The sequence below is a fragment of the Anabrus simplex genome, chromosome X (assembly GCF_040414725.1).
Source record: "Anabrus simplex isolate iqAnaSimp1 chromosome X, ASM4041472v1, whole genome shotgun sequence".
Taxonomy (NCBI): Eukaryota; Metazoa; Arthropoda; class Insecta; order Orthoptera; family Tettigoniidae; genus Anabrus; species Anabrus simplex.
The window spans coordinates 153,535,559-153,560,012 of NC_090279.1; the positions used below are offsets into that span (position 1 = coordinate 153,535,559).

Consider the following 24,454-nt stretch of genomic DNA (forward strand, 5'->3'; position numbering starts at 1 on the left):
GAGTTAATGCAAGAGTATCTATTAAGAATTGAAACTCAACAGCTTTCTAAAGTGAAGCTAAACAGAGTTATATGCCATATATATAACGTTTATGCAGAAATATAATTTTACATATGAAGTATTTTTAATGCTACCAACAGGTAGACTGTTCCAACTTATTTCCTGCGCTGTTATTGTCTGCTTTGTCTTCCAGGTCTTTTGAGAGTCATTTCAGTACAACTTTACTAGAGAACCTACATTCATTAGATTCTCAAACTCCAGTGCACTTATCTTGCCATACTGTACCTCTTTTTCCAGTCGACTTTGTTGAAACTCAATGAATTCTGTCTTACAAATTCAAAGTTACATAAAGTGATCAGTTTTTAAGCTAGAGACTTCCCATTTTCATGAAAATGATTGAAAATTGATTTACTATCAAAATATAAAATAAACCAAAATTGTGATTTACTGACTTAATGTATGGTTTGCTGGGAAGTGTCACATATACTGAATCAAAATTATGAAACAATTCTGTTTTATCATTCTTCATAAAAAATGAAACTGCAGTGACAAATGCAGAGTTACTGTTCACATCATTTCTTTTGAAGCATAATAATGTTTGGGACCATGCAGAAAATTTATTTAGATCAAATTTTCCTAACTCTAAAATATTGCAGAAATATGGTTGTGCAAGAACTAAAACCTTTTCTTTGGTTCACTATACAGCATCTCAGGCAAAAAAATGATATACTGGTAAGAGAAATGTAGTGACAACAAAAATGCCGTTTTCTTTGCTACTAGTGGTAGTACTGATTCAAATGCATCCTGTAGTTGTTTCTTTCTTATGCTCAGGTAGGCCAAATATCTACTCTTCTATTGTCAATATTAGAGTTCTGACAACACGGGTGAGGGAATTTTATCTCATATCAATAGTGAATTGTCTTTTCTAGCTATTCTTTAGTAAAATTGCATACAGTTTTCATCTGACTTTGCATATTCAGTGATGGGGACAAAAGAAGGTATTGCCACATTTGTGAAGGACAGGCATTCTTCTATTTATGTTTCAGGTTGTTCATGTTGTCTCATACATATCTGTAAACAAAAAGTAACAACCCATTTGCCAGTCAATGTACAGAACATTTTGGTTCAGTTATGGTGACATCTTGATAAAGAGTTCTAAAAAGGAAAACACGTTTAAAGTATATCATATTATTTGTGGCACAGAGGGTCACAAATATTGTAATGTGTCAGTACCATCGACTCTTGCTTCCTCAGTTTATTAATCCAGTTCTTGAGCAGCAGGGAAGCTTTGACTATCATGTTTTGTAGTAAGTCTCACCATAAAAATGAGAACAGAAACTGTACCGGTAACATCGACCAACAGCCTGAGTACAAGGAAAAGCCAGCCCTTCCTATGTTGATGTCAACAGGGCTACATTTTAAACTCATTTTAACTAATTTTGATGACACACTCATGTGGAATTAAATTCAAATTCTAACACTGATAATGGATCTTAGGGTCAGAAAACCGGTTATGTTTTAAAAAAGTGTGGGCTGATAAGATTAATAATAATAATAATAATAATAATAATAATAATAATAATAATAATAATAATAATAATAATAATAATAATAATAATAATAATAATAAAATATTCTACTCAGACAGAATCTATCCTTTGAGTGTTAAATTCAAGAAGAGGAAGTACCAGAAAGGCAATGATGACTTGGTAATAGGAAAAAAACTGCCAGGACATACTAAAACAGGAGACTGTGATGAACAGATGTGTTATAATTCTGTAAAGGAATTTTATATAGCAGCCTAATGTTATATTATCAGGAAATTTCTCCTTGATGAATTTCTTCAGTATCCCAAGGTTGTAGACATCTTTCTTAGAATGAAGGTTTCCTCTTCTTCTCTTGAATATTTTGTTTGAAGATTATTTTGATCAAGAAATGTGAACATGTCAAACTTGAAGAGGAAATTGCAGTTTATGAGTGGGATACTCATATGAATATGTTGTAGATGGACCTAAAATTGATGTGAATTTGTTCAATATTACAGAGCTTAAAGATGAGAATGGACAAATGAAGTATAAAAGTGTATTGCAGTATTAAGTGTATGTCACAGTAACTCTCCACAGAAAGGGTTTTCTGTGCTGTTGAGGAAAAAATCAGAAAGAATTCAGGCCTACAATTAAGCTCATTTGCACTAGAATCGCTTATAGTTCATAAGACGAAAATATCATCACAGGGCAAAGAATCCTTCGGGAAAACCTACATTGAAAAGCAGCTGCTGGGTGCCAAACAAACTGCAAAGAAATTTTTATCAGAGAGCTAAGAGGTAATGTGCAAATTTTATTGTGATATACTTTAGAATAGATAATTGTCCAGAAGGCAAAGGGAATGTCATTATCGAGAGGTGAGGAGCATGCTTAGGATCTGACTCTTTTTTTTTTTTTAGAGCTTGCTGGGGGAACGGGGTTAATAGTGGAATTAACTGGTAATAGACTTCAAAAGTTGTCACCTCTGAGTATTATGCAGCATATTCTCAATAATAATATTAATAAAAATAGTATTGGTAATAATTGTAAAGCCTCAGTAAGAAGTTGCAGATCTTCTGAAGTGCTGCCATCTAGATTGCCTACCAATGTTGTTATTTATTTGCGCTGCTGTTAAGTAAATCTGTCTTTTACCAGATCGATCCTATGACAAAATTAATTTGATTTTGGAGAGTGACACTGATTGTGCCACCAGAAATATTTAGCATGCTGATAACAATGACTTTGAGTACAAAGATATTTGACTGTCCTTGGGAAAGTAGACTACTATTGCCAGGATTGAACCCATAAATTTGAGATCTCTGTGATGCCAGTACAGATATATCCTGTGAGCACTGTGAAAACACATAATTATAAAGTACTGAGCTGTGTTATCCATGTTTACCTCTTTGATGCTAATGTAACTTCTACCAAAGTATCACACAAATTTCATTTGTAAGAACAGGTGGGTTTACAGTATTTACAGATTTCAAGTGAGATCTCTCTCATCTTCTAACTATCCTTGGTCTTTATTCAAACACCGTTCTTAAATATTAGTAGCCCTTTCAGACCCCTGACACTCTATGGATGTTTTCCATGAATGTATTTCAGTATAAAATGAAACCATTTCTTCTAGTGTTACTAATTTGTTTTTATGGGCTGTCATCTATTATAAGATGACATTTGCCTTCAAAGTTTCTCTGGCTCTAATCTGATCGTTTGTGGAAAGTACTGCATTATTTATGTTATTTTCAAATTAAAAATTTTGTTTCTCTTGTGTTTTGATTTGAAAATTATGGAAAATCCAGAGTCTGTCTATTGTGAAAGTGAGTGGTTGCAAAACACTGAAGAATCAATTACTTACGAAAGTTCCGTTTCATTTCCTGACTTCTCTCTGAAGCTGCCCAGTCTAACTCCCAAATCCTTTCCAGGAAATACCGAAGAAAGCTACGACGGGGCTGGCACATAACAATAATTTTGAGCAGTGTCCCCTGTCCTCCTCCTCTGGATATTTTGTGGATTTTTTGGATGCTTCAGTAGAGGCTGTACAGTATATAAATGTCTTATAAATTAATTAATTTGTAATTTTTGTATGTTAGTAATGTTTGTTATGTTGAATGCTAAACATCGAGCTAGGGTTTGCCAACACCTTGTCTACTTTTTCAGGAGCCGTATAATATGCAGGATGAAATGGCAAAATCTGATAGGATATCTCACAAGCCATATATCGAAGAGGATATTTCAAGGTTGATTAAGAAAGAGCCATTTAATGAGGTAAATAAGAGATGTGCTTTATATGTACTTTTTCTGCCCACAGAAAATTTGTGGCCCTCTTGTGTTTTGCACTTCAGAGATGCCGTATCGTGCATTTGGAACCACTATCAGAGGTTCTTTGTCATTGATCCTCTTCTGCGCTAAAGTCCATATTTCTCTTCTGTCTCCTATGATGTTTTGCAGATAGCTGTGTATGTTATTTTGGAACATGCGACTGGAGTAGATTACTTTCATTTGTTGTGCAAGGGTTAAGACCTCGTACAATTTCCTGGTGCGATACAATGTTTCCCCATTGGTGATGTGATCTACCCATTCGATCATGAACTCACTGCCTTACATCTATATTTCAAAGACCTATAGTTTTTTATTGACAGAGCCTGTAATATCCATCCTCCAAAAGTGTAATGCAGCGCCAGTAACATGTAACATCTTGTGATGCCAAGTTTTGAATCATAGGTTACAGTTATCCACAAGATGTCTTCTTTTTGGAAAAAGAACACAACTTGGTAGGCTGTACCAGGTACAGCCGCCACTGAGTTATCTGTTGTATGTTTTACCATACTTACTTGCCTCTAACACCCCCTTTTATCTCCTAATTTTAGACTTAAAAAATAGGTGAGGTTATACATGGTGGTAGGAAGCAACATGAACAGTGTATATGAGCCTTACAGGGTTGGCCATACTGTTAAATAATTTGAAAAAATAATTCGATATCTCACACCATTGTCATTTTATCAGCTGCTGAAGTTAGCTAATTAGATCACTTCACGGGCAGATACAAATGGGCTTTCCGAGGCAGTGTTGCTAAATCTTCATGTGAGAGAAACAATTGAAAAAACAAAACCTTTGCCATGGGAAGACTTTAAACATGGACCTTTGAGCTGACAGGATCACGCCATAGCAATTGCGCTACGGTGACAACAGCTGAAACCCGCAGTGTTTTTGTATTTGATGCTTGTTTCTTGACGGCTCTCAAGTTGGTCTTAAGCCAGATGCAGATTTAGCAACACCGCCTCATGAAGTCCATTTTAATTTGCCTGTGAAGCAAACTGGATTGGCACGTTTCAGCAGCGAGATATCGAATTATTTTTTCAAATGATTTATCAGTATGATCATTCCGCTAACACTCATATGCCCAGTTCACATTGTTACCAACCACCCTGTATATAATAGGTGAAACTTTCTCATAATATAGTTTGGGTTAGCATTGTTTAAAAGCAGAAAAGGGAACGTGTAGTGTCGTGAAATCAACATGCAAGATAGTTATATAAATTATTTAATTTACTCAAAATGTTAACACAAACAATTTTGTATCAGGCCCTTCCTACAATAACACAGCTGACTTGCCACGTGAGTAAACGCCACTTTTGTGCAACAGCTGCACAGCACCAGCATACTGTTCAGTATTCCTATGTCTGAAGTCTTGCAACTAGGTGATGAAATGATAAGAAGAAATATATAGTTTTGTCCACCTATTCAGAACTTTTGTGAATTTAAAAAACCTCTTTACATCATTTTACATGAAAACTGGTACATATGAAGTTTGATCACTTTGTCAGTATAACCTGATGGAAGCTGGTGGCTCAGTGATGGCCTTCTCCACAAACATAGTCTATTTCAGCTCATGAAACTATCTGACCAACCTCTACTTGCCTCAAAATCCTTCCCCACATTACCAAAACTTCATTAGATTTCACACATTTTAAACCTTATCATGACTTACAGTGTTGCCATTGTCTCTTGCTTCTCTACCTCACTCCAGAACTTTTATATCTATATTTTAATATTTTCCTTTCTTCACGCTGAGGAAGGAAATAGAGTTTTTAAATATTGTGCTCCTGATAATTTCTCTTTGGTTACACCAATAATGAATCATACACGATTGCACTTTGTATTCTCGACTTGTCACTCTCACTCCAGTTTCTGCATCGTAATATAGCATGTTCAACTTGAAGGAAACCAGACATCTTGTTCATTAGCTTCTTTTCTTTTGTTTTTGCTAGTGGCTTTACGTCACACCAACACAGATCGGTCATATGGCAACGATGGGATAGGAAAGGCCTAAGTGTTGGAAGGAAGTGGCTGTGACCTTAATTAAGGTACAGCCCCAACATTTGCCTGGTGTGAAAATGGAAATCCACAGAAAACCATCTTTAGGGATGCCGACAGTTGGATTAGAGCCCACTATCTCCTGGATGCAAGCTCACAGCCGTGCACCTCTAACCGCACAGCCAACTGGCCTGGTAGCTTATTTTTACTCCTGCTTGTGTACGGGATGCTTCCTATTTACCCACTACACGCAGCCATGTGGGATGCCGAGATCGGTTGCTGGAAGGGCATTGAGAAATCTCGAGTAGGAGAAGAGATTAGCCAAGACCAGTGTGCATGTGGTGCAGAATCATTGGTTTTACCATTAACTGTAATGCCGCACTTACTTCCTGGTCGCTTGAAATATTTTTGCGATTTTATTCCTGTTTGTTTTCTTTCTGTTTTTTTGTTCCTGGTAAAAACTGTAATTAAGGAGGAGATTATGGATGAGTAAGTATGGGAAATAGAAATAATGAAACAATTGACTCATGTACTTTATCTATTCATTTAAATTTTGATTGCACAATTTTTACAAATTTAAGAAAGTTGAGCAATAGTGCATGATGTGAGAAGCTTTTTACTGATGCCTTCTTGCCTAGAAAGCTGCAGGTTATTGTGGTGGAGGATAATTTTGTGTGTAGTGTATGGTTCACAGGGGTGTTGAAGACAGCTCAAGAACACAGCCCTTGAAACAATAGAATTAACTGTTTAAAATGGAAATCCCCAGTTGTGAATCGAGCTTGGAGCCCTCAGAACCTTTCAGCCAAAGAGCTGGACATGTGAGACATAAATGTTTGTCATACAGTGACTTTGTTTTTACAAGAGAACAGCACTACATACTCTAGTTTGTGATGTTCCTGTAGCCATGTGATTACTTTTGGTCTTATTTGATCCCCTTGTTGAGTTTAGTATCATCCTACATATACTTTCCATGTAACTTTACCATTTTTGTGAGTTAGGATTTAAATTTGGTGACTTTTAGTCATGAAATGTTATATATTTAAAATTTACAACTGCATTTTATTTTTTTATTTTTTACGTTTCCTGATAGTTCTTTTCGAGAAAAATTACATCTTACTCATCACTATGCGGCATCTGCATGCTAAGCCATCCTGTATGGTAGCCAATTTTTAAAAGGCCCGTAAGCAAGATTAAGAAGCAATGAGATAAGTATTGAATCATCCAGTAATATGATACAAAAATCTTGTAATTTAATTCTTCTAGGAAGCTCCCAATTATATACTAGATATTTTCTTTCAGGAGAACCTTCTGTCCAAAAAATATTTCTGTTAATTTCAAAAGCTTGATCTAGTCAACAGTTTCCCTGGTTCTTAAGTTTTACTTTCTTTCTGCAGGAAATTTGGATAAAGGATGATCCTGATGATGTGGTGTCGGTTAAAATAGAACAAGATGTTACAGCCATGATAGTACCTAAAGTTGAAAGAAAAGCATCCCCCTCCAAATCATATGAGGATTTTCGAAGTGTAAGTCTTCTTTTTATACTGTCATAATAATTAGGCAGTTTCACATATGATTACTTGTTATTTACTATAAATTTTGACAGCAAAACCTGTGCTTTTTGATGGATTATGTGTGTTAACCATGAATTCTGTCCTCATTTTTAGGAAAAAACAAGTGATTATGATCATGAAACTGAGTGCTTACAAGGAAAATTTATATATATTTGGTTTCAAAGATTTTATTACTGACTGACGTTATGTCACCTCTCTTTACGAGTCAAATGTTCTTACTCATTTTCTCTGAAAGACAGTTTTGAAAAATCTGTTTGATGAGACAGGTCTAAGCTGCAAGGTGATATTTAAAAAATCACTCAAAATGTAAATAATAACAGAGTCCAGTCCAGACCGAAAAAAATAAATACTGCATGACTGTCTGATGAGACTTGTTAAATACCAGATATCTGTGAAATTTGTTTACAGTATGTTGGACCAGAGCAAAAGTTATGTAATTTTCTAAATCCAAAAGCTGCTGCATCCAAACTGGATGTAATTATATGAAACCTTACATTCATTTCACGTGACTAACAGTTCTTCTTCTATGTAGCATTTATCCTGTGTAATTGCAAGGTCTGCTTTTCTGCACTCCCCTTTGTATTGCTTTTGATCCTTGGTGTCAACTGGAGCAATGCCCATCTAGCACATGTCCTCCCGTAGTGCGTCAATCCATCACTTCCTTGGCTGTCCCCAGGGTCAGTGGCCCTCAGGGTTCAAATCTAGTGGCATCTTCGCAACTGAAGTACTAATGCTGTGCAGTACGTGACCATACCATCTCAGATGAGTCTCCTACATCCTGTCATTAATTGGAGCCACTCCAAATGCTGTTCTGACATCCTGGTTTCTTATGTGGTCCAATTAACTGAGTCCCAGAAGTCATTGAAGCATCCACATTTCAATGACATGGATATGTTCATGTCTTTTTGTGAATGGCCAGCACTCTACCCCGTTTAGTGCTACTGGACGAACGAATGATCTGTCAATCATTAATTTTAAAGTACAGTGGAATGACTAACAGTACTCTGCAGTAAATAATAAAAAGAGTCTGAGAACCTATTCATAACCTTTCAAAAATTATGCTGCTTTATGGTATACTTTCAAGAAGACACTAGTGTGTTATTTTTAAAAAAGGTCTGGTTTACAATTGAAAGTTTACGTATAGACATTTTCAAATTCAAAGTAGAAATATTTTTATTCATGATGTAATATTTTTGGGATTACGTCATGTAATAAAGTATATAAACACATTGAATATGCATTTCAAAAGGTACCTCTCTTTCTTCCATCAGGAGAAAGCAGAAAACGGAAGCATGACACATTAGTGGATGCTAAGAGAAAGTGACCAACTAAGGACTGTTTACCTAAATTACAACAACCGGGTATCTGCAAGGTTCCCTGTACTTGTTGCAATGTTTATATTGGGCAGACTTTGTGAACGATGTCTACTTGCATTACGGAACATAATAGGTGTATCAGACTCAACCTGATAAAGCAGCTGTTGCTGATCATGCCTTAATACCTGATAACAGTGTCATGTTCTGAGGAGTGGATGTTCTTGCCCATATAAAACAGTATCACCCCAGACTCATCAGGGAGGTGGTTGAAATACGTAAACACCCAGATAATTTCAACCGTGATACAGGCTACAACCTCAGTGAATCATGGCTACCTATTATCAGAACCATCAGAAAGTAATGTGTTACTGCTGCCATTTGTTGTGCCTAGCCTGGGGCATATATGGCGTGCCTATTACATCTTAAGGAAGCGTTTTAAGTTCTTAGTTGCTACCTCTTAGCAACAATTGATGTGTTTCTGTTTTCTTTTGATGAAGAAAGGCAAGATCTCTTTCGAAACGCGGACTGTGTGTGTTTATATACTTTATTACACAGCATGATCCCAAAAATATTAGATCATGATTAATTACACAGGTCATGAATGTCTAAATTATAATATCAGAGATATTCTTGCATTTTCACTCAGTTTTCAATGTAGTAAGATCTGGAAGCTCTTGTAAATTGAGATTTTTGTGCATTTGTTTCTCAATGAAAACAAGTAAATATTGACTTTAAATTTTACCCTTGGTATGATGATTCTGTGGAAATTCTGAGTTAAACCATTTGACTTATAATGGAGTACTTAAAGTATTGGAAAGGAACAAACAAGTGTCAATTCATATATATATAGACAGATGGGAGGAACAATTATTAAATGAGCACAAATAGGACAAGCATATAGGCAGGTTAGTAAGTGAAGAGGGAGCTACAGAAAAATGAGACTAGGACTATCTCCACATCTTCATTCACTGCTGCCTTTAAATATGTAGGCTGTCTCCTCATCAGTTCCAGTTCTACGTCCATCTCTTCTCACCCACCGATGAACTCGATTCTGCTTCCCAGCTTCATCAGGAAGGCAGGCATCAACATTCATAGGCGCGTCTCGTCAGTGGGGCGCGCCGTACAGGCCCTGTGACTTTGCCGAATGGAGCAAATCTGGCAGTCGTGTCGGGATTTATCCCTTCCGTCCGCCTGCTCCTAGCGGTCGATCATGGGTATACCTCTGTTCGATGACGGGACTCGGAATCGTCTGTAGACGACTTAGGTACCGGGCGGGGTGTTGTACTCGGTAGAGCAGTTGCCACGCTGCGATCTGTTGAGACTCAGCCGTAGCTTGGGGGATTCGTCTGGTCGGATGACGACCCCCAACAGTAGGGCCGTATTGCCCTAAAGAGCAGAAGGTCCTCGAAACGAGCAGAAGGTCCCCGAAGGCCTCGTCGCCCCTGGTAGGGGACCGAGGCGGGAGGCGCGAAAAAAATTAATGCAATAATTAAGTAAAATGTGTGCATCCCAAGGGAGGCGGGACGTGATGTGTGCACCTCTCTTCTTTTATGCCGTGGAAACAAAGTCTTTCTCCGACGTGCTGGCCTCCCACTTTTTTTCACGCCCAGCCTCCCTTTCTTATGTCCTCGGATCTCGTCGTCTCAGTTTACCACCGCCATGCTTTGCTTCACGGCAAATATCGCCGTCGTCGCCGCATTTCTCCTTCGCGTGAGTGGGCCGAGCTTCGGACGAGGTGGACAACTCGCCCGGCGTTGGCCAGACCTGACCAGGGTAAGTATAATTTATTTCGCCGTGCGTGCGAGCGTACGTATGACCCTACTTCCTTTTATTGATACCACGTATTCTTCGTTTCAGGTTGACTTGGCGACGCGGGAAACCAGTCGACCCGAGTTATCAGGCACGCGCGGCAAGTCTGAGGCCCTCCCGAATAACTCTCTTGCATCTTTGGTTTCCCAGCGTTGACAGATAGGCCATCTTGACAGATCTTCAGTCTTGATGCGGGAAATATAGAATATGAAGAAAGCCAGATTAGTACAGGAAAAGGGAAGAAACATAAGCAAAGAAGTACACGTAGTAAAAGATTCAGTATACCTTATGCAGTAGAACCGGTTTCGCGTTAATGTCAATGAGAGATTGAAAGAATTGATAGACATTATTTTAGATGGTGATTATGGCAATAATAATGTTTTGGAGAACAAATCCGAGTTCGAGGATAGTGATAGCAGCAGTGAAAGTTACTGAAGTGAGCAGAATATTGAGGAAAGTGAGTGAAAATGTCTGTGTTCGCACTGTCCTGAGTGAGTGAGTCTGGCAACCTGAGCTCCTAAAGTTCCAAAATCTGTGAGCCTGCATCCGGGAGATTGTGGGTTCGAATCCCACTGTTGGCAGCCCTGAAGATGGTTTTCCATGGATTTCCATTTTCACACCAGCCAAATGCTGGGGCTGTACCTTAATTAAGGCCACAGCCGCTTCCTTCCAACTCCTCGGCCTTTCATATCCCATCGTCGCCATACGACCTATCTGTGTCGGTGCAACGTAAAGCCACTAGCAAAACAAAAAACCTCCAAAATTTCAAGACTTTCCAAAACTGCAGAAACATCTAGGGCTGCCGTCTTTGGAATGGTACATGGTTCCATGGTGCTGACAGCTGTTCCATGGTGAGGATGGGAAGGCTAGCAGAGAAACGCAGGACATTGCCAGCTGCAAGGCGGAGAAACATCACCCATCTTCCACCGTACTGAAGTGATACAAACTTAAATTTATACAATAAACAAACAATTTCAAAATTCAAAATTTCATTCAAAGCAAATCCTCTCGCACTCTCTACCCACTTCAATTTGATGTGCTGTACACACCCTGCGTACCATCTCGTGTTCATCAAGCTAATAAGTATGGGTATTTCCTGGTACAATATAGACAGATAGATAGGAAGAACACAAAATGGGACAAACATAAAGGCAAGTCAGTGTGTGAAGAGTGATCAAGAGAAAGAGGACACAAAGGGACAAGGACAATCTTCACATCTTCATTCACTGCTACCTTCTCCCCTCACCAATCCCAGATCTTGCACATCCATCTCTTGTCAGCCCCTGATGAACTCTTATGGTGTACTTGTGGAAACTACTCCTTTTCAACACTTCGTCATTCATAAATCATGAGGACCTCTTAGCAGTCGAAGACAGCGTAACACTTTTTAATGCAGAACGCAATTTTCAGTGAACCTTAGGGCTATTTTTGGTGAACCTTGAGACTATCAGATGCTTCTGGACCATGGCCTACAAGCCTGAAAAATACAGATATTGCTTTTTAATGGGTCATGTAGGTCTCAGCTGTTATAATATAAACTGTTTTGGAAATAATTTAGGGATCATTTAATGAGCATTAGTGAATTAATAAATTGTATATTGTAATGGAGCTTGAATTGTGGTGCTTAACACATATGTGATTTAATTTAGTATAGTTAAAAGTGGAGATTCTTGTAGGTGTGTGTGTTCGATGAGATTATTTTGGTAATTTTTTTATGTGTGTTTATATTGCCTACTTTATTTTTACAGATTGTTTATTATTTTCAGTGTGTAATATTTTAAGATCTGTACTAATGTCCATGAAGTGGTGGGTGTTATGATATATATGTTTACAGATGGCTGAGTATCTATAGTGTTCTTCTTGCAAGGTATGGAATTTGTTTTGTTTGGCTGAGTTACATGGTTTTTAGAATTTAGTTCTTGGCTTTTGAGTTCATCAAAAATTATTACTTGATGTTCTTTCTACAACAAAACATACTGTTATGAATAAAACTCCATCTGTTTCATTACTCTAATTTATTTCAGGATGGCCTAATAAATGCACACATACATATATTTAAACACAGGCAATTCTAACCAGTTATGAATGGCCAAGTTACTAATTAACAGTCTATTTACAAATTTCTCTACCTTACGGGGCAGCGGTTCAGCCCATTCCTTTACCTGGGACACTGATCCTTACTTTAACATTCCCTCGAGTCCAGTCACCTCCCACAGCCAGTGTGCGTAGACAGCTGGATTTGAACACTGGCTATACAACACAAGATGACGAATGTTCGTTGGTTCGACTTCACACCTCACACAGCCCCATGCAGTAAACAACTCAACAGCGCAACAGTATTCAACAGCACGACGATCACGACAGCAAACATTAACACAGGTCCATTTATCCTCGCACTCACGATAGCGCATTTCCTCACTGACTCGCGGCGATCCTCAGTCCACAGAATCACGACCACACATTACAGCCTACCATTCTGTCGCTTCCAGTTACCCACTCACTGGTCTCTCCGATACAACAACAACAACAACAACAACAGTTCCTCGTTCAGACCTCGGTGGGTCACTGGCGACAGCCAACACTTCTGTCGCCCTCAGCCCAGCCACCGAACACCAACTCACTGACTCCACCTCGGAACCCAACTGTCACTCCGAATCCAACACTTGACTGACTCTCCGGAACTAGTCTCTGTTTTTATAGCTCACGTAATTTGATCCAGAAATTTCACATTGTCACTGGAGACAGAACATTCCCATTGAATCTCAAAGAAATTCACAGGTAAGCTGACCGCCGAGAACAATACATGGAAGGGCCGGCCCCAGCCCACAGGCCAGCTGGGAGATTCCAGGTCGTTTGAGTCACCAGTGCCTTCCTGGAAATACCGAAATGAGCTACCATGGGGCTGGCACATAACAAAATCTTTCTGCTTTTAATTACATGATATCTTTTCAGGTATAATCTGTTATTAATTTTGTTTGAGATAATTTTTAAATGTATTTTATCCTAAATTACTTGCGACAGAGGAACCTCATAGTTACAGATAAACTAAGTTGAAACTGGAAAGAAATGGCTTTCACTTTCCAGTTAGGCAGACTGTGAAGCTAAAAGACTCAAATGACTTAAAATCAAAATAATGAAAATTTACAAATCCATTGCATTTAATAAGATGTTTAGAGTTTAATTATCTCAGAATACATGCCCTTAAACACAAAACTCACCACATTATCTGTCAAAATCTCAACATTTCAGTTAATGGATAAGAAACAAAATAAGACTTGCACTTACATTACAAGAAAGCAAGAAATTAACAAGGAGAAATGAAAACACAAAGGAAGAGAACAATTCCCACATCTTCATTCACTACTGTCTTCAGATAGATCGATTCTCTCCTTGTCAATCCTAATTCTGTTATTAATTTCTTCCCAGCTTCATCAGAAGAGTGGGCATCAATACTGAGTAAGTTGTTACATTGGAAGAACTTCATTCTTTTCCTCTTTCGTTTATGCTATGTTCATAATCCTTTAATGCCTGGGTGCAATTTTACCTTTTTTGTTTCCTCCCTTTTTGTATTTTCGGACTTTATTCGTCTCCTGAAGTTCACACATCACTACTGGAAATCTGTCCATATGTTCCTCTCAACGAGTATCGATTCTTGTCCTCCTGATGAAGCTGGGAAACAGCAGTAAACATGTGAAGACCTGGAAAGAAATGAATGCCTGTGTGAAGAGAGCAGTGTTAGAAACCTTAAGTGTTTTCATGTTTGTCCTTGTTACTCCCACTTTCCACACTGACCTCTCAATGTGTTAATCATGTTGCTATCTTTCTGTATATGACTTGACTGTTTACTTTTATTCTCTTTCCATTGCTAGTATTGATAACTCATAGACCGTGTTGTAGACAAGAAGTCGTAGTGATTTATTAGAAGATCTTGTGAGGGGGAAGTAAGATAAACAATATTTCTCTTCCTGTGGCCAGCTGATAAATTATTTTTGCTTTTTCTTTCTTATTGTTTTTCTAGATTTCCAATGATGTATCTCTTTTTCCTCCTCAGGAAGTCAATAAAGGTGTCAAGAATGTGTTTGATAACATCACTGGATTTCTTAACAATGAGTAAGTAATTGTCTTATAAGAATAATTCATTGTTATTGAGGGAAAAATTGAATTACAAGGATTTCTGCCTTTTACTGTTTTCCAACCTTGAATCATTCTATCAGAGACAGAGCTGCACATCGAAAGGGATTATAGCTGTAGTTTACCATTGTTATCAGTCATACTTTATTGTCAGTACAGTAAAGCCATGTTAAGTATACTAGAATGAAATAGAATACTCCCATCCCTTAGTTCCTGATTTCCTGGAACTGGGGAGAGAGTAATCATGTATTGTAATCCAGACTGATTTTTTGATACATGCATAATAATAATAATAATAATAATAATAATAATAATAATAATCATCGTATGGCCTCAGCTACCATGTGCAGACATTTCAATTTGACGCCATCTGGCTGTCTGCTCGTCAATTTCAACGTTCCATTTTACTCTAGGCCCGCTAGATGGCAGACCGAGTAAACCAAAACTCTCTTGGGTGTCTATGGCTGAGATTTAATGAATTTTGTCGGTTAAACACCAAATGTATCACCAGAGATCTTTTACATGCCGACATCATACAACATTTCAACAATGATAAAGGTGTTTTAATTTATTCCACCTATTCAATACTTATATTATCACGTATAGTTGTTACATAATTAAATTCTTAGTTACATGGGACATGTTTCGCCCTCAATTAAGGGCATCTTCAGCCTAAATACAATAATCAAAAATACAACTAAATTAAAAGTGGAAGTTAAATACAATCATCAAAAATACAACTAAAATAGAAAGTGGAAGTTAAAAGTTTAGTCTGTTCTTAAAATTCAGAACAATAAAATTGTGAAAAATGATAAAATAAAAAGATGCTAATGGAAAACTGTCTTATGATTAAACTATAATCTTGTCGGAGACTAAAACTTCTATTAAAATTCGAATTAAAACAGTTCATATAAAATATTGGAAAATCAAAGTGGTAGTAATAAAAAGCCAACGACATGAGGGCGTGTACACAAGTAAACTTGATTGTCATGAATACAATCTTTTCAAGGCCGCTGATGAAATTCGTAGTAAGTAAGGCAGAAGCGTCTATTGAAAAATTGTAAGAGGCCGTTAGCACCGGTAGGTAATAAAATGGCTGAATCCTTGCCAGAAAATGTCAACAGATGCAGAAATAAGTTTTCTGTAAGAGAAGGAAAAGAAGAAATAAGAAATTGAACATAAGGAGAGAATAACATGTAATGTGACAGCCAACCAGGCAAAATGTAGATTAAATAAGTTTCTCAATCTGAAAATGAAGATTTGTAAGTTAGGAAAAGATTTAGCTTTTCTTAAACAATGTCTGAGACTAAAACTTGTACCTACTTTTCTAAAATCAACACAACGTAAGAACATAAGCAATCCAAGCCATAATGTAACCCAAAATAAGGTAAATGAATTATGGCTTAAAAATGAAATCAAGGCATATTACACTAAGAAGTCCAAATTGAATTTGCAATTATATAACGTTCACTTAGCGGTGACACAGGATTTAGCCCCATTAGAATGGCAGTCTTTTTATCAACACATGGAACACAAATTAACATACGCACTTAGTAAGAAACAGGATAAATTGAATAAGAAATTGAATCATTTAATAGACACACAAATACGTCGTAGTAAACAAACGAAACAAGAACAAATTAAGGGCCCATCGGACAATGTCACTCCCACGGTAGTTAACTTGACCAAGGTAAAATTTACGGAAGGAGAGAATGACCTACTTAAAAGGGGTCCAAAATACAATTGGCCTAATAAAGATAGAGAAATAGATATCATTAACACAGTTGCAGAAGCGGAGGCGAACATATCAAAACTCCCACGCGATGTACAAGATGAAGTAAGATTGGAGTTAAAGAAGAAATTACCCAGACTGGCTAAAGAAATTTATTCCAATTTTGATCCCAAACAACAGAAAACAATAAAAAAACATGAAATCGAAAATTGAAGATAACAATATTATAGTAACCAAGGCTGACAAGGGGGGTGCGATCGTTTTGATGGATAAAGATACATATATCAAAAAAACTGAAGATTTTTTTGATAATAATAAATACACATTAGTAACAAAAAAATCCGCTAACTAAAATTCAACGCAACTTAAAAGCCTTACTTAAAAGATCCACATCTCTCTTTACTGAACAAGAACAATTAAAACTTGTCAATATGAATCCTAGGCTCCCGGAAACTAGAGCTATGCCCAAAATACATAAAAAAGATATTCCGATTCGTCCGATTATCAATTGTCGTAATTCTCCCACGTATAAAGTCTCCAAATACATTCACAATTTTTTGAAAAGACATTACACTTTTAATAATAAACAACCATTAAGAAATTCCATTGACTTGTGTGACATTTTGCTTGGATTTGGCGTACTTCCAAACCAGATGATGTGTTCGTATGACGTAGTGAATATGTTCCCGAATATTCCGACAGATAAAACTGTTAATATCATTCATGATAATATTTGTAAACACAGTAATCTTAGTAAAATGGAAGTAGAAGAATTCACTAGATTGTTAAAGTTCGTATTAGACAATAACTACTTCACATTTAACAATAATATTTATAAACAGAATGGATTAGCAATGGGTGACCCGATATCGGGCATCCTTGCCGACATATTTATGGATTCAATCGAACACAATGAAATAATAGCAAAAATTAAAGGAATAGATTTATGGTTGAGATATGTAGATGATACATTTGTAATCATAAACAAAGATGTCACTAATAGTCAAGAAATCTTAAATAAATTAAATGAAATCGAACCTAATTTGAAATTCACGAAAGAGGACGAAGTCGATAACTCATTGAATTTTCTAGATATAACAGTTATGCGTAAGGTTAACACTTTTGATTTCCAAATATTTAGAAAACCGACACAATCATCTACAACTATAAACAATTCCTCTTTACACCCGAGTTCACATAAACAAGCATCTTTTCACAGTCTAATTTATAGAGCATTTAGAATCCCTCTATCTCCCATGAATTTGAAGAAAGAATTAAATTATATTAGATACCTCGCTAAACAAAATGGTTTCAAAATAGAAATGATCAACAAATTAATCAATAAAATTAAGAACAAATTATCTACGAATCTGATACCAGAAAAGACCAAAAAAACTGAGTATGCTACATTCACTTTTAATAATCCAGCTATACACCAGATTACTAGCGTATTCAAGAAACATAATTTTAATATAGCTTTTAAAACTACTAATACTAACCAGTCCATATTCTTTAATCATAAAAAAGTTAATTATGATAAGAATCGTTATTTAGGATCGGGAGTATACAGACTTAAATGTACTCAGTGTAATTTTTCATATGTTGGACAGACTGGGAGAAATTTTATGACAAGATACATGGAACATGTTAACGCGGAAAAACATAGGAAATACTCAGCGATGAGTTTGCATATGAGGGAGACTGGCCACAGATTTGAATCCATAGAGAAAGACTTAACGATAATTAGAAACATACAAAAAGGAAGAATGCTGAATGAATTAGAAAGTTTATACATCTATTTAGATCAGATGTACAATAAGCAAAAGAATCTCAATGAAACCACGGACAATAAAAGTATGTTACATGAATTAATGCGAAATTATTAAAGTCAGTTAGTTCGAATAAATTTAGGATACCTAATATATTTAATTCTTCAAACCCTAATACTCCTCCCATACCTACAGATATTAGGCCTACTTCCAGCAATGCAGTTGACTCCGCCCCTTTGTCAGCCTCGTCACATTTGACTCCACCCATCCTCTCCTCCCTCCCGCACTCCCCTATTCCTTCCCCTCCGAGTTCGCTACCGCCTCTGCAGCACAGTTATAACACCAGACTTAGAGCCAACAGACGGGCAGCAGCCAACTCAACAGTAGTTAGGAAATAACAACTTCCACTTACATGTAAGTCCTCATCTGTTTCAAAATTATGTAAGACTGAATTCTCTCCTTATGTTCAATTTCTTATTTCTTCTTTTCCTTCTCTTACAGAAAACTTATTTCTGCATCTGTTGACATTTTCTGGCAAGGATTCAGCCATTTTATTACCTACCGGTGCTAACGGCCTCTTACAATTTTTCAATAGACGCTTCTGCCTTACTTACTACGAATTTCATCAGCGGCCTTGAAAAGATTGTATTCATGACAATCAAGTTTATGCTTGTGTACACGCCCTCATGTCGTTGGCTTTTTATTACTACCACTTTGATTTTCCAATATTTTATATGAACTGTTTTAATTCGAATTTTAATAGAAGTTTTAGTCTCCGACAAGATTATAGTTTAATCATAAGACAGTTTTCCATTAGCATCTTTTTATTTTATCATTTTTCACAATTTTATTGTTCTGAATTTTAAGAACAGACTAAACTTTTAACTTCCACTTTCTATTTTAGTTGTATTTTTGATGATTGTATTTAACTTCCACTTTTAATTTAGTTGTATTTTTGATTATTGTATTTAGGCTGAAGATGCCCTTAATTGAGGGCGAAACATGTCCCATGTAACTAAGAATTTAATTATGTAACAACTATACGTGATAATATAAGTATTGAATAGGTGGAATAAATTAAAACACCTTTATCATTGTTGAACTGATAAATTTTCAATACGGACCTAAAATGAGGTTTATAACATGTAATCATACAACATGGAGTGTTGAATGGACTTTTTCCCACCCTTCAAAAATCTGACTACCTCTGCCGGGTTTGAACCCGCTATCTTGGGATCCGGAGGCCAACACTCTACCACTGTTCCACAGAGGCAGCTGATACATGCATGATTTTGCATCTTACAGTTAGTTTATGTCTATTTCTGCATTAACCCCTAGAACTGTAAAATATTCAACATGTTGGTCCCTGCTGTAGTGACACTGTCGAATATTCAGCATGTTCGTACTTCTCATAATTTCCTCATTTCTTCAAGAGATGTCGTGACAGTCTACTTCTTGTTGTTCTCAATGTCAACAGCAGCCGTGAGTTCAGTTTCAATCATATTTACAACCTCTTTGGGTGCATTTCCACACAGATAAATGAGTGCAGTTTTCCAGTGATCTGTTTCAGCACCATTTCTGTAGTGTTTGTAAACAAACCTGCACAGGCTCTGCATTGCTATCTCATTTCATTTTATTTCATAGATTTCTGTTCAGTACAAGTTATTTAACTCTGCATATATAGTATTATTTGATTGATTATATGCATTTTTAGTACAGTCTATGTCTAAATATGCCATCTTCACTTCATTACGGAAGATTTGGAGTCAGATCTGGAATGTTTATCAGCTATTTTTTCACATCAGATACTGGAAGGTGAATGTGTTGATGAACCTCCCATAAGGAAACCTATCATAACAACGTGGTTTTAGGTCACGTCTCAAAATGTTTGCTTGCCAATACATTTATTTTCATGAATATACCTCTCAGAGTGATGAAACTTTAGCTAGTGCATTACAGATGCAGTGTTGACATTCTGCATATCTGTTTGTTTGTGACATGTTCCAATTTTGTGTACTTTACCCCTCCCTGCGTCCAGGTCGGTCGACGTAAAGGATTCCCAGCCAGCTTCTCAGGGAATGTCATAGTTTGGTTCGATTTACCGTGTGGGATCCGAAAAAGAATACCATCTGATGTGTCGATTGCTATATATTCAATCTCCATCTTGCTGATGGATGTCTTCATCCGACACACCTTGGCAATGATATCCAACTCGTAGATGTGAAAACATATTTCTAGCTATCTTATCCTCTCATAATTCTTATAAATAATACACCAAGGAAATCATTACTTCTAACTGTTTATTAAACATAATGATTCAAAAAAATAGGAAGAGAAAAATATTGTTCCATACAAATTCGTTTTCTTTGATCAAATAAGCAACCGCTGAGCTGCTGATTCTTCATTTGTACGATTAGCCTACGTATCCTACATTCTACTTGCTTCACATATATAATTGAAATAGGTTCACTTCTCCTTTAATATGCTTTTTTATAAGTTAAACTGATCAATTATCATCTACATCTAGCAAATCTCATCATTCTGAAGTTATTTTTTAAATTCATTTTTGGTCTACTCCTCTAACTGAAAATGAGTTTAGATCACATTCAACCAATATTATGTCCTTTAATATCAACATTAGAATGTTCTACCTAAAGTATCGCCTACTTAGAATGAATAGTCTGAACCTAATCTGATCTAAATTGTTTTTATCTGAAAATTCTACCTGAATTTTATTATTTAGTATCTTTGTTATCTGAACTTTTATTATCTGGAATCTTATTATGGCCTATGTTGATTTCTTGGGTTTTGGAATGCTCAATAAGTTTCTTGCATACAGCCAAAATTTGCTGTTAACAAGTTATCCTTGTCAATGGAATATTTCCACACCTATCATTCATGTGTTAAATTCATATATCATATTAGCGAAGTTCATTATGCCAAACTTATCTTACATTAAACATAAATTTGTATCAGAACTGAAATATGTGCCTATATGTATTTTGCTTCCTTCCTTGGAGATACCATAAGCTGACCTCTATATATATTCTATTGTGCCATTTTACTAAATTATTTCATAACCTCGATTTTAACTTGATTTGGGGGGAATAGTTCTGAGTGTGTCAATTAATCCTATTACAATCCATTATATCAGTATATATTTCAAGTATGGAGGCTATCAGCTGATTAAGGTACATTGCTATGAGTTTTTATTTAAGATGGGAATACACTGTGATCATATTTGTATAATCTCTTCTTGACATAAAACTTGCCATACAGTAACTATCCAATACGATCCTACTCTCATGTGCCATTTAACATCACAATTACTTCTACTTTGCTCGCAACTATCGACGGATTGCACCTTCATACCTTTTATATTTCCAATATATATTCACTTCAATTCTATCCCTTCGTAGTTAATGCTTTTCTCATCTCAAATCTTCTTAATAACCTCTCATTCTTCATAACATTAAACTTCCCTCGATGTTATTGCTTCTACACTTGCCCATAATTCATGTAGGATCTATCTATCCTTAGTGTTATATAGCCATCGTTCTGTCTATCAATATTATTATCTCCTAGAATCCATCTAAATTTCATACAGCATGTCTTCTTCCCAAAACTCTTTGAATTACAACAACATAGCCCTTCCATATGACTTACGATCTTATATCTATACGTAACACACTCTCTTATAGTATTAAAAAAACTGGGCTAAGATTGGAATTTCTTTATAACGATGTTACTTCCAACACCAATATACATATTGACTAGCACAATCATCATTCGTAAGTTTACCTGAAATAGGTCAGCTCTGTAGGTCATATTTGGCACATAGGTTATATGTCACTTGCAGTTGAGCTATAGTAATTATTCTCTACCAAATGCTACATAGGATTTTGAAAACAAGGAACTTATCTCGCTTCCTTCACCCGTCTGAGATGGTCTCTTCTTCTCAGCTGCTACATGTGATGCTCGCGGCTGGTAGCTGGTTCTCCAAACGTCATCTCTGGCCACGAACACTCATCTTGAGCCAAATTACGTAATCTTCGGCAATCCACTCCCATGTCTTAGAAAGACTCCAAGCTCGTTGATGAAATCATATTGATGCTGTTATTTAGCTTCTGATATACGTATTTCTCCAACTATTTGTGATGACGGTATATACGTGTATATATATTCTGATTATTGACTAAATTCTCTTGACTAATGGAAATATGAATTAGTTGGTTCAGCTCTTTCTCTTCTTAAAGTGGATTGCGTAAAGTTGCGTGTAGCGCTCTTATTCTCTCCTGCTGACACAGTTCAGTTTTTCTTTTCTCGAGATATTGGATTTTCTTCCCATATTTCTCGCTGCTTATATGCTATTTGGTTAGAATTCCTCATCAGTCTTCTTTTAAATATGCTTCCTTGATTTATCACAATGATTTGTTATGATGTGTTATCCTCTCAGCTTATTTGCGTGTCTCTCTCGGTAAAATGTTATCCAGAACTCATTTCATTTTTTTTTTATTGTTTCAACAATCCAGCTCCCGTTTTGTAGTTATTTACATGGCCATTATGATTCTATGCCTTCTGTTACGATGTGAATCTGGGTTTCGGTGACATTTTATGTTCATTTACTCTGTTTGAAGTCACCGCCAGCCATTGTATCTGTTCCGATCTCCTTTATATTTTCACTATATTAGTAGTGTAATGGTACAGTATATATGATCAAAAATGTTCTTCTTCTTCTTCTTCTTCTTCTTATTATTATTATTATTATTATTATTATTATTATTATTATTATTATTATTTTGAATTGAGGAATTAAACTTCTTGAACAGACTGTAGATTTTTCTAGTCAAAACATTTATGCAGTTTCACAACAGTCCTCAGTGTATTAGCTTTACATAGATATATATAACTTTGTAGATTTATTTCATATCTCATGGATATTTTGTATTTTATTTAGACAAGTAAAAGCTGCCAAATGTGGCTGCCGCCACAAGAGTTAACATTGCCAGTTCTAGGGTTAAAAACTACAGTTTAGCCTAATCACTATTTTTACCAAATCATAAATTGTAGTTTGGTAAGTTGTTGTTTCTTTTTTTTTCCTAGATGTTAACAATGTTATATAGTCTTGGACAAAATGTACCTTACCCTTCATAAGTTGAATTTATTAGTGTTAGTATTTATTTATGTCTCTGGTCCGAACACAGTTATCCTCGAATTACAACAAACTGAATTGAATGAATGATTGCATGATTGAATTTTATTTATGCATGCATGAATGAATAAACACTCCTCCCTCCCAGTTGCAGATAACCACCAACTGGGGAGAGAGAGCATTCATTATTGAACGAGTGCTATCATAATAAATGCTGTCAGTCTACAGTTACAGAACTCCAGCAGCTGAGGAAGGAACGTTCCATCTATTGGAACCTAAAGAAATTCTCATTCATTTTAACAAATAATTGCTTTAAGGAAAAGTTCAAAACAATGATAATAATGCTAAAAGTTGAACTAGTGCTTGCTTCCTTTTATTCTCTTGTGCCACTTATTTTTTACTATACAAGAAATATTGCTAACCTTCCCTGTTCAATCCATTCTTTGTTTCTATTTTTGCTTTGCAAACACTACCCAGGTTTTTGATCCTGAGTGAATCTGTTTCACTGCTTGCTATCAACAGAGTGCATCCTCCATTAATTCTCCACATAACAAACAACAGTTCTTTTCATTTTTCTCTCTTAGACCCATTAGCCACCACACTATATAGTTGAGGACAAAACATGACGACCTCAGTTTCTAGAAGCGAGCTGGAAGCCAGCTGTAAATCCCACCCTGCACCCTGCTGAGTTAATGAGCTCTAAGTGATCCTTGTTTGTTTTGGAGAGGCTGCCAAACCACTTTCTTCCTCACTGTGTGTAGCATTTACCCTTTCTTCATGTAGAGTGCAGTAGCCGATTTGGCAACTATGGCTGCAGCAGAGGTAGTAAATCCTATTAGTCGCTAATAGACACCGAACTGCCACTGGAAAGTAGTGGTGTGAGGCGAGGTCGTTATGATTTGTCCCCAACTATACTGCTTGCTTCCTCTATTTGAAAGTCTTTTCTTTCTTTATTGACAATTTTTTGCTAATTTCACAGAATTCCTGTATTGTTCTCATTATCATACTTTCTCAGGATCTTTCACTGTAATAGTTACTCAATTTCATTTCTTTGTTTTAAATTTCTTTAACCCAATAATCTCCCATTCCCTTTCTATCAAGCTCCTTTTCACCTAAGTTACCCTATAATCA

General features: G+C 36.3%; 1 protein-coding gene across 1 annotated transcript in view; it reads left to right on the forward strand.

Annotated features, from left to right (window-relative positions):
* Positions 1-24,454, forward strand: part of LOC136886729 (uncharacterized) — a 111,101-nt gene that overhangs the window by 33,691 nt on the left and 52,956 nt on the right. Inside the window, exons 2-4 of the mRNA XM_067159533.2 lie at positions 3,687-3,794; positions 7,238-7,366; positions 14,558-14,649. Of these exons, the coding sequence (XP_067015634.2) occupies positions 3,687-3,794; positions 7,238-7,366; positions 14,558-14,649 (329 nt within the window). The remainder of the gene's footprint in view (positions 1-3,686; positions 3,795-7,237; positions 7,367-14,557; positions 14,650-24,454) is intronic.